Genomic DNA, 15,881 nt, shown 5'->3' with positions numbered 1-15,881 from the left:
AAAAAAATCAAAAACAGGGTGCCTGGGTGGCTCAGTTGGTTAAGCGACTGCCTTCGGCTCAGGTCATGATCCTGGAGTCCCAGGATCGAGTCCCACATCGGGCTCCGTGCTCGGCGGGGAGTCTGCTTCTCCCCTGCCCTTCCCCCCTCTCATGCTCTCTCTCTCTAATAAATAAATAAATAAATCTTAAAAAAAAAAAAACCTCAAGAGAACAGGAGGATATATACTAGATTGTAATATGAATTACAATAAATTTATTATAATAAATTTCTTACTGGGTCACAGCCCAAAAAGATTGAGAATTACTGGCCTAAAGAAGAGGACTGTGATTTTCTCTCCTCTCTTAGACAAGAATGGCTGCTTCCCCCAACTCAAGCCCTAAAGCAAGGGAGGGAAAATCCAAGAGAACAACTTAAAAAGATTGAAGGTATCTCATTACTTGGTTGAACATCTGCTTTGAGGGTAGATTTACATCCAGATCATTCCTCTATGCCTATCTGAGGAGGTTCAATGTGATCTGGGTAGACACAGTGGGGCAGAGAGAAGGAGGGCCATGGAGAAGTCTGCATGTCCACCATTGGTTTCCTGTGGGTCAGGCAGACACTGGGAGGTCACTTGAACTATCTTCCTAACGCCCTGACCAAGAGGGCTGGCCACTGGGTAAGGAGACCCCGAGAGCAAAAGGCTAGGCAGAGGTGGGATCTGAAGTGGTGGTGGTAGAGGTAGAGACAGAGCCAGATCCCCACACGGGTGTTTTGCCACCTACTGTTTCCCCCCCAGGAAGAATCATATGAAATACAGGGGTCAGAGAGTCAGCATGGAGACGCCTGCCCACAGGACAGGAGTGGTAGCCTTAGCCAGGATGCAGTAGCAGCCAAGGGAGGATCACAACAGACAGTGAAGAGATGGATGCCCCCTGTATCTCCCTCCTTCCCACCCATTCCACTGGAGGAGAAAGGGACCCGGAAGAGGCCGGTGTAGAAGTGTCAAAGATCTAACTCTTCTTTCCCCCACTCTCATCCCCACCGATGGAGGGCAGAGGGGGTTGGGTAAGCACTAAATTGGATCTGAGATTGAAATTTTAAACTAGACTGGGCTTTCTGAAATTAGAACATACTGAAAAGACACAGAATCCACCCCATATGCCATGAAGGGATTGGAAAGAGAGGTTCGAGAAAACACGGTTGAAGACAGTTTCTGGGGAGAAGAGGAAGCCTTTGTTTAGAGCCAGCCATAGACTGTTCAGTAGACTGGTTCCTGGTCCCTGGGGAAGACCCCTTGAGGAGGTAATGCCCCAGGCCTGGAAGATGAGAAGTAGCTGGGGATGGGTGATTTGACAGAAAAAAAAAAAAAAAAAAGAAAGTACAGGGTCCCCCTGGTGAGGGAGGCACTGGCATATGACAAGAACAGAAAAGTCTGGAAGGGCTGCAGCCTAGTGATGGGGGACAGGTACAGGGCAGGATGGGGAGGTGAGAGGAGTCAAAGTATGGATGGCCCGTAGGATGCTGAGGTAAAGAGGATTATTTTTTCATAAATCGCAAAGTATCATGAACTTATTTAAAAGATTCCAACAGTGCACCTCTTCCTCCCTCGTCCAAATCCTAAAGGTGACTATCATTACTGTATTCTTCCAGGCTGTTTAGACATCTCCATGTTTCCATGTATATATTTTTAATATGGCTGAAAACTTATGTTTCTGTGATTCTTTTCCCCTTGATAATATATCATGAATCTCCTTCCATGTTGTTGGTTGAATAAATGATGCTAAATCCATACCATGCAGTTGTTAAACTTCATGATACTACTCTCTAGTTGTTGACCAGAATGATGTTCTGAGTATGTTCAGTGACAAGGTAGATTATGTGACAGAATGTAACAATGTAGAATCCAACAACCTTTAATAAAATATGTGTGGATATTTATTTGTACCTGTTTGCACTGGAAAAAGTATAGCAGGATATACACCAAAATATTAACAGTGGTGGGATTTCTTTCTTTCTTTCTTTCTTTTTTTAAGATTTTATTGATTTATTTGACAGAGACACAGTGAGAGAGGGAACGCAAGCAGGGGGAGTGGGAGAGGGAGAAGCAGGCTCTCCGCAGAGCAGGGAGCCCGATGCGGGGCTCGATCCCAGGTCCCTGGGACCATGACCTGAGCTGAAGGCAGACGCTTAACCATCTGAGCCACCCAGGCGCCCAAGATACACTCCTTTTCAATATTACTAGATTTTCCTTGATTCTTTTCTAAGTAGTTTTATCAATTTATTCCACTAATTGTAGAAGAGATTCTCCCTCTTCCTTAACACTGCCAACATGATATATAAATCTGATGGGTAATGGCATCACATTGTGATTACAAGTAGAGATCAGTGTTTCTGGCTTCTTCCTCTGGGAATAGCCTGTTCCTATCCTTTGCCCATCCATTTTCTTTTTTTTTTTTTTTAAAGATTTTATTTATTTATTTGACAGAGAGAGACACAGCGAGAGAGGGAACACAAGCAGGGGGAGTGGGAGAGGGAGAAGCAGGCTTCCCGCGGAGCAGGGAGCCCGATGCGGGGCTCGATCCCAGGACCCTGGGATCATGACCTGAGGCGAAGGTAGACACCTAAACAACTGAGCCACGCAGGTGCCCCGAGAAATAAGATTTTTAAAATAAAGTATGGCATCTGATGAATTTTGGACATAGGAGCCATTTTTTAAATTTTTAAAATTTTATTATGTTACTCACCATACAGTACATCATTAGTTTTTTTTTTTCTTTAAAGATTTTATTTATTTATTTGACAGAGAGACCCACAGCAAGAGAGGGAACACAAGCAGGGGGAGTGGGAGAGGGAGAAGCAGGCTTCCTGCTGAGCAGGGAGCCCGACGTGGGGCTCGATCCCAGGACCCCGGGACCATGACCTGAGCCAAAGGTAGCCGCTTAGCGACTGAGCCACCCAGGCGCCCCAACAGTGGTGGGATTTCTGTTTTTTCCCCTTTTTCGGCTGTTGTTTTTCTAATATTCCTATTGTAAATATGTAGTAACTTAAAAGTTTTATAATAAAATATGTGGAGAGCAAATAGGACAAAATGGTGACACCTGCATATGACAGGTGACGACGGGTGCTTGTTATTCTTTGTACATCAGTGTGTGTGTGTGCACATGTTTAATTTCTCACAAAAGGGGACAGGACAAGCATAATGCGTCATTTCAGTTCAGACACACAATCAACAACTTAAAAAAGATAACCACCCATCACACTGATGGACACCGTGCTTCCAAAAGGAGGGGTTATCCTTTATGTCTTATAGCTTAAACAAAAAGACCTGCAGACACAGGATGACACTGAGTTTGTCCCTGAGTGAGGCGAATGGCCTGTAAATCATGTCACATCACCTCTGTCATTCCAGAGCAGAATCTTAATATGCAGCCACTTCCCCCCCACACACACAAACTGAGTTCCCTGCAGACGCAAGGACCCAATAAGAACACAGAGGGCTTCCTTCTTGAGCCTGGGCTAAGATGCAGGCTTTTCCTAAATAAACTAAGGGCTGTGAATCAAACGACTGACCTTTCTGTTCTTGTTTGGCCCAAAAAATCTTGACTCGCTCGCGAATGTGCTTGTCTTCACGCAGTTTCTTCTGCCACTGACGCAACTCTTGAATCTCAGGATCACACCGAACCTGGAAAACACCCACAAAGCTTTAGTTCCTTTTCAAAAAATACGTCTATGCATTAGCTTGTTAACTTTGCATGGAGAATCATTTACAAACTAATTGGATATGCTTTGGATTTTAAGTGAATCAGTGTTCTAAATGATTTATCTAAACTCCTACAGCTTAGGTAATATTTGAGTGTAAATGAGGTTGTGTGAGGATTTGCTATAATAATGGTAGGTTGAGAACATTCTAGATCTGTGCTGTCCAATAGAAATATGATGTGGCCACATGTGAAATTTTAAATTTCCTTGCAGTTTCATTTTAAAAAGGAAAAATGAGCTGGTGAGATTATTTTTAAGAATATATTTTATTTAACCTCAAAGATTCAAAATATTATTTCAACATGTAATCAATACAAAAATTATTTATGGGATATTTTACTCTCTGTTTTCCATACTAAATCTTCAACATCTAGTGTATTTTACAGGTACAGCACGTCTCTGTTTGGGCTAGACACATTTCAAGTGCTCAATGATCGCATATAACTGGTGGCTACTATATTGGTTCTAGAAGAATCACAGTCGATGTATTTAAGATTTTATTTATTTATTTGAGAGAGAGAGAATGAGAGACAGAGAGCATGAGAGGGAGGAGGGTCAGAGGGAGAAGCAGACTCCCTGCCGAGCAGGGAGCCCGATGCGGGACTCGATCCTGGGACTCCAGGATCATGACCTGAGCCGAAGGCAGTCGCTTAACCAACTGAGCCACCCAGGCGCCCTCACAGTCGATGTATTAATCACAGTTCCGTTTAATACCAATTGACTGAGCGCCTACTGCATACTGGGCTTTGTGCTAGACATTGGCAATAAAGAGATTATTGATGATAATTTGAATTATTTAAGTTTTATTTTCTTATTCCATAGCTCATATTTATTGTGCACTTATGTTCCAGGCATTAAGTATTTTACAAATTTAACCATCAAAACACCCAATAAGACAAGAATGATTATGCCCATTTTACCGCTGAAGAAACTCGGTTTAGGCAGCTTGCTGAGTTGCAGAGCTAGGAAATTTTATTGAGATTCAAACATAGGCAGACTGTTCCAGCTGCCCTTGAGGGGCTGAGAATCTAGTAGGGGAACAGAGTATACAGGAATAAGATCAACAAGGTGTGGTAAGAATAAGGACATCGGTGAGTACAAGAGAATATGGAGGAGGAACTAAACTCAGCCTGGAGCGGTCAGGAAACACTTCACGGAGGAAATCACTCCTGGGCTGAGTTTTGAAGCATAAACTAGAGTTAGCCATGGAGGGAAGGTGGGTAGAGTGTAATAGTGGTCCAGTTCTGCTTATTGTGATCATGTCACAAAGCCAGGGCCCAACCTCCTGCTGTTTTAGACCAGCACTGGATCTTGAGACTTCCTGCTCTGATCATTGGGATCCAAGCTTCCTGGATTAGTTTTCAAAAAGTCCTGTTGTCCTCTAGAAGGGTCCTCCCATGGCTTTTTATAACTAGGAAACTTGCAGGGGGGCAATGTTGGGTTTGGGGTGATCGCAATCCCTTTCCCTTCTAGAAAGTTCCTGGGTTGTTTATGCAAATTGATACCATGCACCAGAGCTCTACTCACTAAGAGGCATTTGGAGAGATGGCCTTATCAAACTCAAGAAAAATAAAGTCCTTCCTATCACTTCCTCTCCCAGGGCATGGGGTGCCTTGGTTGTCTTAAGAAAACTACTCAAGTGATTTTTTTTTTCCGAAATAAAAAAGACAGTTTCCTGCTGAACTTATAAATGACAGCTACGCTTGCTTAAAGAAAAAGAAAGTATACAATTTATCTATAAATATGTATTTTTAAAATTACACATACAAAGGACCATATACATATATATTTTATATGTATATTGTGTGTGTATATACATATCAAGTACTTTGTATATAAAGTATACACATATACCAGTATAATGTTATGCAAATTTCAGAGAGTAAAATGGCCCTATATTAATGTCATAGAACATAAGGTAATCCCCCAAATCTTTTAAATTACAAACCAATGTTTTTATAGTGTTTCCTAAAGTCTTATGTTCAAAAGATTAGACACCTTCAATATCTCTGTTCTGTGGGTTGAGCAAGCCCAAACCCGCCTGGGCAGCTGAAAAAGGGATTACCCACATCTTTCCCACCAGCTTCTGTTTATTTGGATCCAAGCACACAGAAATCCCCACATTTCTGCACTGTGACAACTGATACCCTTAATGATAATAAATGTGAAGGATCTTCTGAATCACTAAAGAAAGGTTAACACTAATTAGAATCAGCAAGTTGACTAGGTTTTCTTTTTCTCTCTCTTTTTTTTTTAGATTTTATTTCTTTATTTGAGAGAGAGAGAAAGAGCAGATGAGAGGGGGAAGGGTCAGTGGGAGAAGCAGACTCCCCGCTGAGCCTGATGCGGAACTCGATCCTGGGACTCCAGGATCATGACCTGACCTGAAGGCAGTCACTTAACCAACTGAGCCACCCAGGCGCCCCAACTAGGTTTTCTTATAGTCAAATTCTTTCTGCATAACTGAGGTATTCTTAAAGTTTGAAAGGACACACAGAGTGTGGGTTCCTTTAGGGAAGAAGTAAAATGGGGAAAGGGGCTTTCACTTTTTACTCTGTATTTTTCTACTTGGATTGTTTGGGGTGTTTACAATGAGCATATATTGTTTCAGGAGTACAAGTGTTTCAATTTTAAGTGACAGGCTGCTGAGAGGCAAATAAGAGTTCTTTAACTTAAGAATAACTGATGAATTTTTCCTACAATCCTTTGAACTCTCAATTACCTAAATATTCAACAAACAGAAACACCCATTTCCTTCATCATTCCGGAAGCCTACAGTTGTTCTCACGGTTCTACTGACCAATTCAGGGTGATTTTCCTCTGTGTGGCCAGAGACCCTTCATCTTTTTCTTGATTTCCTTCATTTCAAACCGAAGACTGCTATTTACCAAAGTGGAATACGGCAGCCTTGTTAGTTAACTTCTCATTACCAGGAAAGCCTGGATCCCTAGAGAAGGCTTTTGTGAGCCCTGGGGAAAGCATGCACTCATTGAACTGGGCTAATCCCTGTCATTATAGTCATGATTACAGAATCAATTTAAACGGCAGTGGTTGTGCCAATCAGCAAATACTGTAGAGTGCAGCGTAATGTTTAACACATAAACAATTTCATTGCTTTAAAAAAAAAAGTGGCTTCCTACTTTTACTTCTTTAAATTACCACATGGAGTTCATCTGCTCTTCCAAGATAGGCACACTGAGTATTATACACATTATTGTGTACTTGACTTTGGGGTAAGCCCAGGAAGAAAACTCCATTATTTGGATGTGAATTTCTTAAAAAATGCCCGTGAACCAATCAAATTCTCCTAATTACCTACTATTCTGATGAAAGCCAACAGGGTACCATATTGGTTAAGAGAGCCAACTCTGGATCAGAAAGGCTGAAGTTGAATCTCAGCTCTGCAAATGACAAACTGAGGAACCTGGAGCAAGTTACTTAAACTCTCTGAGCCTCTATTCCCTCATCTGTAAAATGGGAATAGTACAGATATTTCCTTCACTGGGTTGGTGTGAAAACAAGATGAGATATTGTCTGGTCCATAGTAAGCCCTCACTGTGTTAGCAATTTCTTAAATCAACTAATATAAGGAGGCACCTGCGTGGCTCAGTTGGTTGAGTGCCCAACTCTTGGTTTCAGCTCAAGTCATAATCTCAGGGTTGTGGGATTAGGCCCCAGGTCAGGCTACACTCAGCGTGGGGTCTGCTTGAGATGGTCTCACTCTGCCCCTCCCCTCTCTAAAATAAATAAATAAATAAATAAATAAATAAATAAATAAATAAATAAATAAATATTTTTTTAAAAAGCAATAAGAATAAGAATTCAGCTCTGAGGCTGCATCCTACAATTGCTGGTAGGACATGGAGCCAATTGGCTGAAGAGCCAGTGATTCATAAAACTGGAAGTGAGGCCTCTTCCTTCCCAAGGGTTTGCAAAAGATTGAATACATAAATGATTTTATAATTATATAACTTTAGGCAGTGCTCAGCCAGTAGAGAGGTATCAGGGCTGTAGAATGGTGACTGCAGGCAGGGAGGAAGAGAGGGGCTACTAGCTGGGACTTGGAACTCACCCTTCATAGATCTATACTTCTGAATTCCTCTTAGCTCAGTTGGTTTCCTTGCTTGTTGGCAAAACAGACAATAACATAGCAATGACTATTTTCTCTGGATGATTCCCTGGAGTTTTTCTAATGGCTTTGGAGAAAGAAACTTTCAATATATTACAGTTCCTGGAAAGATGCTGGAGAAACAACACAACGGACAGTGCTTCAGTAATGCTGGCAAGAGTGAACCTCCAACTCAGTGTGAGATACCTCAGAAGGTTCTTATCACATCCCTGACATGACCTGATGCACTAATGATTATATTAAAGGATTTTGTGCTTGAGAAAAGTGGATTTCAAAATGAAGGAAATAGATGTTTGCAAATTCTCTTTCAAATACCTAATGGAATATTCAGAGTTTCCAACTGTCTCATAAATTCAATTTTCTCTCTGTAAGTAAGCTTTGTGATTTCTTTTCAGATCTTTGGCGAAATGAAACAAAAGTTAGTTTCTCATTCGGGTGGTTATGAGTGTTCCTTATTGTTTGGGGGAACTAATTATAAAAACCTGTAGATATCACATATTTCCTGGTATTGTGGAGGTGTCCCAGATATTCAACTGTAGTATGACAGCATGTCTCTTAGGAGTTGCTTGGGGCTTTCAGGGAGGAGTAAAATGTGTTCTAGAGAAACATTTTTTAAACGGTGTGTTCATCACATTAGTGTATGGTAAATTCAGGTCAGTGGGTTGTGAAAAGCATTACAAAAAGTCTGACCCAATAGAAAATACCAGATATTCCTTTATCATTAAGGACCTGCTTTATCTCTGAAAATGTTTTTTTCTCTCAAAGTCTATTTTATCTGACGTTCATAACGCAAGATCACTTTCCTTTTGGTTGGTATTTGTGTTGTATTGTATATCTTTTTCCACCTCTTTGCTTTGGACTATTCTGGGTCATTCTGTATTACCTGTAGCACAGAGGCAGATTTCTTTTTAATCCAGTCTCAGAAATCAGAGAAGAGCTCATTCTATTTACATTTACTGGGATCAGTAATATATTTGTACTGATCTCGCTCATCTTGTTTTTTTTTTTTTTGTTTTGTTTTTTTAAAGATTTTATTTATTTATTTGACAGAGAGATAGAAAGAGAACAAGTAGGCAGAGAGGCAGGCAGAGGGAGAGGGAGAAGCAGGCTTCCTGCGGAGCAGGGAGCCCGACGTGGGGCTCGATCCCAGGACCCCAGGATCATGACCTGAGCCGACGGCAGCCTCTTAACCAACTGAGCCACCCAGGCGCCCCTCGCTCATCTTGTTTTTTATTTATCATGCTCTTATGTCTTTTTTTTCCCTTTCCTGCTTTTTATTGCATTGGATTTTTTGAATTCCATTTTTCCCTTCTACTGATTTGTTCGTTCTTATTCTACTTTTTCTTGAATATGTTGCTATAATGTAATAAACGACTTCAAGTAAGAAATGAGTCTGTTCAACCTCCCCTCAAGCAGTTACGGGACTTTAGAACACCTTTAACATCCCACTCTCAACTCTCATGACTGCTGTCCAGCATTTTAGTTTCCTCTCATTTATCCCCCATTGATGCGTGTATGTGTGTGTGTGTTGTGTAATATGCATGTGTATACATGTGTGTATATATGTATCTATGTGTATATATGCACAAGCAGTATATGTACATGTGTATATGTGTATATGTTTATATGTGCATTTACAGTATATGTCCATGTGTGTATATGCATGTATGTGTGTGTATATATATATATTATGTAAGTCAATGTGTATTTAGATCTAGCAGCTTCCTCATTCACTACTGTTTCTTGCATTCTGCTCCCACTCTTTCCTTGTAGATTCAATTTCCTTCTAACTCAAGTACATCATTTAGTAGTTCTTTCAGTGAGAGGTGTGTTTGAAAATGTATTTAGCCCTTGCTCTTGAGTGTTAATTTAGTGAGCATATAATTCTCTGTTGAATGTTACTTTCCCTTAGGGTTTGAAGAGAGTACCCGTCGCCGTTTTCTGGCGGATGCTACCACTGATGAGACGTCTTGATCAGTCTCACTGTTTTCCCTCGTAGGCAAGCCTTTCAAGAGAACTATAAGGCTTCTTTGCTTCTGAAGCATGCCACGGTTTGACCAGGTAGCATTTTGCTGCAGTTATGTCCTTATTTATCTAGTTCGGGATTTATGTTTCTTCAACTGGTATGTTCTTGCCCAGTAGCTCTGTCAACACTGCCTCTCCCCCACTCATTCTGTCGTCGCCCTCTGCAATTCCTACTAGACTTATGTTTGACCTTCTTGTTCTTTATCTCAACTGCTTTCCCACAATTCCCACCTCTTTCTCCCTGTTGCCTTCTTTCTCCCAGATCTCCCTGGATAGCAATTACTCCTCCAGCTGCGTCTGTCTGCTATTTAACGCACACCCAAAGTATGGTCCATGGATCACCACCATCAGCAGTACCTGGGAGCTCATTAGACATGCAAATTCATGGCTTCCACCTAAGACCTATTAAGTCAGAGAGTGGGGCCAGGAATCTGGTTTCAACAAACTCTCCAGATATCCCGATGCTTACTGAAGTTTGAGAAGCACAGCTTTAGCCTGTTCAGTTAATTATTTTCATTTTTATAGGTTGTACTTAGTTCTTTTTCAAAACTGATCCATTTTATTCTTATTGCTCTGTTCTTTCAGCAAGGTTTATATTCTTTAAACATTTTTTTTTTTAGTAAATCTCTATAATCATCTTAAACATACTTATTTCATAGTCTCAAGTTGCCACTCTTGAGGCCTTGGATTTTCCAGTTGGTTGTACTCACTGACTCCCCACCTCCATTCCTTGTTGGTTTATTTTTTATTATGAGCTCATAGTCACTGAGGGCCTTAGCTCTAATTCTAAGTTTGCCCAGGTCTGAGGTCATGTTTTTTATCCAAGAGCCAATACAAGTTTTTTTTTTTTAAAGGTCAGATAGTAAATATTTTTGGCTTTATGGGCCATATAGTCTCTGTCTCAATGACTGTCATTATAGCACAAAAGCAACCATAGACAGGTTTTTTTAAAAATGGGCCTGGCTGTGTTCCAATAAACTATTTATAAAAATAGACAGCAGGCCAGATTTGGTCCACGGGCTGTAGTTTGTCAGCCCCTGCTCTGATCCTTGAGTGGGCATTAGAACCATAGCCCCCAGTTTCCTTTAGTGCTCCTTCCACCTTTCTGTATGTATTACATAACGTTATTGCTTTAAGACAATTCCCTAACCTTATCTGGTGATATTGAGATCACTTAGGGCACTTGTTAAAAATAAGACTCTCAGGCTCTTGCCTTGTAGGTTCTGATTCAGTCTGTGTGACAATGGAACCACCATGTCGGTATGTTTAGCAAGAACCCCAGGTGATTCTAATGATCTGAAAGATTTGAAACTCTGCTCTAATGGCAGAGAATGTGAAGAATGAACTTAATGTTAGGAGACCTACTGCTCTACCATATGTACACTTTTTGTCTCTGTTCTTACACAATGCCACGTCGATTATTGCAAATTCTGACAATCAGAGTCAAGAAGGATGGCTCAGGCTATTAGTGTGCGGTCAGGAGACAGGATATGTGTGACTCATGAACAGCAGCTGCTTTTTGGTAGGGTAGTCTCTTCAGTGCAGTTCCAGAAGGGCTTTCTCCCAGGAAGCCACACCTATTTTGTACTAAGTCCCTTTAATAATAAAATCGTATCGCAGTACATACTTGGAAAAAGCGGAATTTCCCCCAATAGCTCAATGATGACAGTTGAGATGAAGTTCATCCAACTTTTCTTGGTACTTGTTTACCCACATAATTAGGGAATGATTAAGTTGCAAAAGCATTTAAGGGATTCAACAAACTTTCCAATGATTTATAAATTACCGCCAAGTGAACAATGCCAAAGACCGTATTACTGCACAGTGCTTTGATCTCTTTGTTACCACTGATACCCAGAACGGACATGTATGTAGTTACAGCTGCCCAGATGTTTCTAATGTGCAGTCAAGGTTGAGAGCCACTGCTCTAAAATATCAACACTTAACACCCACCAGTGGCTCTCAAAGTATGGTTCCCAAACGAGCAGCAACGACATCTCTTGAGAGCTAGTTTGAAATGTAAGTTCTCAGGCCCTATTCCAGTCCTACTGACTCAGATACTCTGGAGTTGGGGCCCAGCAATCCCTGTGTTAACATGGCTTCTAGATAATTCTGATATAGGCTTCAGTGAATCCCAGCACCCTGGATCCCTGTCCTTTTGAAAACCATGCCACTCTTCTCATTAAGTGGTGGAGTCTATTCCCCCCCCTTTTTTTTTAAAAGATTTTATTTATTTATTTGACAGAGACAGAGATAGCGAGAGCGGGAACACAAGCAGCGGGAGTGGGAGAGGGAGAAGCAGGCTTCCCGCCGAGCAGGGAGCCCGATGTGGGGGCTCGATCCCAGGACCCTGGGACCATGACCTGAGCCGAAGGCAGACGCTTAACGACTGAGCCACCCAGGCACCCCCTATTCCCCCCCTTTTGAATCTAGGTGAGCCTCATGACTTGGTTTGACCAATAGAAGGTAACCGAAGTGTTGCTGTGCAAGTTTCAGAGTCTAGCCCTCAAGAAGGCTTGAGGCTTCCATTTTGGGAATGTTTCTTCCATAATGTAAGGAAGCTGGTCTGACCCATTGGAGTATGACAAGCCACATGGAGGAAAACTGAAGGGCTCCAGACATGTGCATGAGGCCAGCTTGGACCTTCCAGCCTAGCCCAGATCATCCAGGCAGAGAATACCATCATGCTGCTGGAAAGGTCCATCATGGCCAAGAAGGGCCCACTGAAGGTGGTACAGATGAGGCTGGAGTGCTGGACCCAGAGCCCCAGTGTGGAGCTGCGTGGGGACATCCCACAGTTGAAGCTCCCAAATGTAGTGTTCACCATTAAACGCACCAACCAAAGATAGCCGCGTGGTGAGTCGAGGAGAAATAGCGGAGGAACTAGCCAGTTAACCCACAGGCCTGTGAAAAATAATCAACTGCTATGGCTTAAGTCACTAAGATTTAGCAGCAGAAGGGATCAGATTACAGCTATACAATTTACCCATACACTTTCCCTCAAGGGAGACTGATTAGCCCTTTAAAGAGAAAGACTCTAGAAAAGTTGTGAATTTGGCTGGTACTAATTGCCAGGTGCATCAGACGCACCTAGTATGTGGGGCTGGCTTCAGGGGCATTGCCCTGGGCAGTCACACAGGCCCCGTGCTTACAAGGGCCTCACCTTGTTTTAATACTCTTGCTGTCACCATCTAGAAATTCTTAAAACTTTGAATAAGGAGCCCTGCATTTGCATTTTACACTAGGCCCCACACATTCTGTAGCCAGTCCCACCAATATGTAGCTTCCTCACTTACTCCTCACAACACCCTTGGAGTCTGGTTTATCAGCTTCCATCACGTATTTGGGATATGTTGCCATTGAGCAAATAAAAAGGGGGGTTTTGCAGACAGTCTGGTAAGTTGGCAAAGCATTTTCTGGGCATATTAAGAAAAATCCACTTGCAGATATAACCCAGAGTATATCTGAACAACCACAGGACCAGGCAGGGGGAAGGGGAAGGGGGTCTGGCCTGGGAAGCTAGGCCCCAAGCAGCCGAAACTCACTATTTACAGTGCTGTGGCCTATTTTGGCCTGCTGGGTGGCCCTGAAAATTGCCCTGAGAACTGGGCCTGGGAACTGATGATGGAAATCAGGTGCCTTCAATCTGGGGTATCGCTGGCATCATGCTGGGCACAAAGGCCTTTCTGATGAGCTCAAGGACATTTTGCAAAACAGGACTTTCTTTGATAGGATTTTCTTTGACAGGGAATAAAAAAAATTAAGGTGAATCACCAGGAAATTGATCAGGAAATATTAGGGAAGAAAATGCATGGATCAGGTCAAGTAAATAAAGAGCTAACACTTAGGAAGCCCTAATCATGTGCCAGGCACTATGCTAAGCACTTGACTTGCACCATTTCCTTTACACCCTCACATATAACCCTGTGAAGGCAATACTATTATTATCCCCATTTTACAGGAAAGAAAACAGAGGCTTAGGAAAATTAAGTAATTTACTGAAAGTTGCAGGGTTGATGAGCTGGGATTCAAACCCACATCATGGCACTCCAGCTACCAGCTCTGCTTCTCAAATTTCACGTGCACTCACCGGGGCATCTTGTTAAGATATAGGTTCTGATTCAAGAGGTCTGGGGTGGGGCCTAGATTTCCAACCAGTTGTCACATGAAGATGATCCCACTGCTCTATGAATCCCAATTTGAGTAGCAGGGACATAGATATTATAATCGTTTTCCTGCTTCTTTTTTTTTTTTTTTTACAGATTTATTTATTCTAGAGAGAGAGGGAGCAAGTAGGGAGAGGGGCAGAGAGACACAAACAGACTCCGCACGGAGTGCAGAGCCCCACGTGGGTCTTGATCCCAGGACCCTGAGCCGAAGGCAGACGCTTAGTCACCTGAAGGTTTGATTGGCTGGAGGAGTTTCACCTAAGGCTCACTCACACAGCTATGTGCTAGGTCTCCATTTCCCATATGTGGGCGTCTCTGTAGGGCTGCTCATGACATGGCAGCTGGCTTCTCCCAGAGTGAACGGTCCAAGACGGACAGAGAGAGACAGAGAGACCAAGGCTGCGGTGTCTTTTAGAACCTTATCTTGGAAGTGGCACACCATTATTTCTGTCATATTCTATTAGTTACACATATCAACCCTGGTATAGCTGTGGGAAGGGACGCCCTGGGAATGTGAATACCAGGAGGTGGGGATCACTGGTGAGTCATCGTGGATGCTGGCCTGATGAAAATTAAGTGAGAGTATGTCTCTCTTCTCAGCTTCATTGATGTTGGGCTTGTCCACGTGACTTGCTTGGGCCAGTGGAATGTGTGGGGAAGTGGCATGTCTCCAGGCTAGGTCTTAAGACTCTGTATTTCCCCTCACTGCTTTGATCAGAGCTTTTGATCTCTGCCATAAAGGAACATGCCCTTGGTAGCTTACTGACCTCAGAAGAATGACAGACCCTAGACAAAACTACACAGAACCCAACAGCCTAGATACAAGTGTAGCGAGATCCAACCTAGAACAGCTGAAACATGGCTGAACTGCAGGCACGTGAGTAGGATATAAATGTATGTTGTAAGCCACTGAGTGTGGGGGTGGTTTGTGAAGCAGCATTACTGGGACAATTGCTAGCTGATACACTTCTTGGCATTATATTACGTATTTATTTGTATCTGTTTATAGTCTATTGCAAGAATGCACGCTCCATGAGGGTGGAGACATGGTCTTATTCCCTGCAGTATGCCCAACATCTAGACCAATGCCTGTCTGCCACATAACAGGTCCCCAATAAATACTAGCGAATGAATATCAGCGAATGAATTGATCTGATTACAGAGCATGCTTGCTTAACCTTTATGCTATACTGCCTTCAAGTTAGCCTAAAAAATTGCAAAGTATTAAAAAAACAATTGTCTTGAACAGGAGTTGTAGGCAGCATATCCTTTACAAAGAAAATGTGACTCGCACCAAGTTGTCTGCCATTGTCTCTGTGCCAGATGCCAACCCTCTTCACCTGGGCCATTTCAGACGTCATCCAGAAATGACAACCAACCTCTGCCTGAGAACGGAAGTGCTGCTTGAAATGGCACCAGCTCACCTGGTTGGGTGGCTGTCCCCAGAGGGAAGCCAGAGAGATGGCTAATGACACACACAAAAGGAGGAAATGTACTCCCCCCACCCCCCGCCTTCAACAGCTGCACCAGGAGACACACCTCTCTGGAAAGGAGGAAGAGGAAGTCAAGAAAGCTGTACAGCTGACCAACAATCTAGGGAAGCCAACACTCACAAGAAAGCAGAAGGAAAAAGGCTGGCCCTTAAAGTCACTGATTGTTGGACTTGCTGAGGAAACAGAAATTGATACCAACTCCTAAAGTTTCCCTCCTGCCATCTCAGGGCTCGCTTTGGGTTGGGAGTATTTTGAATGAGAAAGTGCTTGGTCAAATTCCTACCTGCCAGCTACATTGTAGGGTGTTTTCCTTCAAATACAA

The 15,881-nt window shown here is 42.6% G+C and overlaps 1 protein-coding gene across 1 annotated transcript in view; it reads right to left on the bottom strand.

Moving 5' to 3' along the window:
• Positions 1–15,881, bottom strand: part of IQCK (IQ motif containing K) — a 129,661-nt gene that overhangs the window by 35,736 nt on the left and 78,044 nt on the right. The window contains exon 8 of the mRNA XM_021698031.1: positions 3,555–3,666. Within this exon, the coding sequence (XP_021553706.1) occupies positions 3,555–3,666 (112 nt within the window). The remainder of the gene's footprint in view (positions 1–3,554; positions 3,667–15,881) is intronic.

Source organism: Neomonachus schauinslandi, chromosome 5 (assembly GCF_002201575.2).
Source record: "Neomonachus schauinslandi chromosome 5, ASM220157v2, whole genome shotgun sequence".
Classification (NCBI taxonomy): domain Eukaryota; kingdom Metazoa; phylum Chordata; class Mammalia; order Carnivora; family Phocidae; genus Neomonachus; species Neomonachus schauinslandi.
Note: the sequence above shows the minus strand (reverse complement) of the source record. Positions and strands in the feature narration are given on the sequence as shown.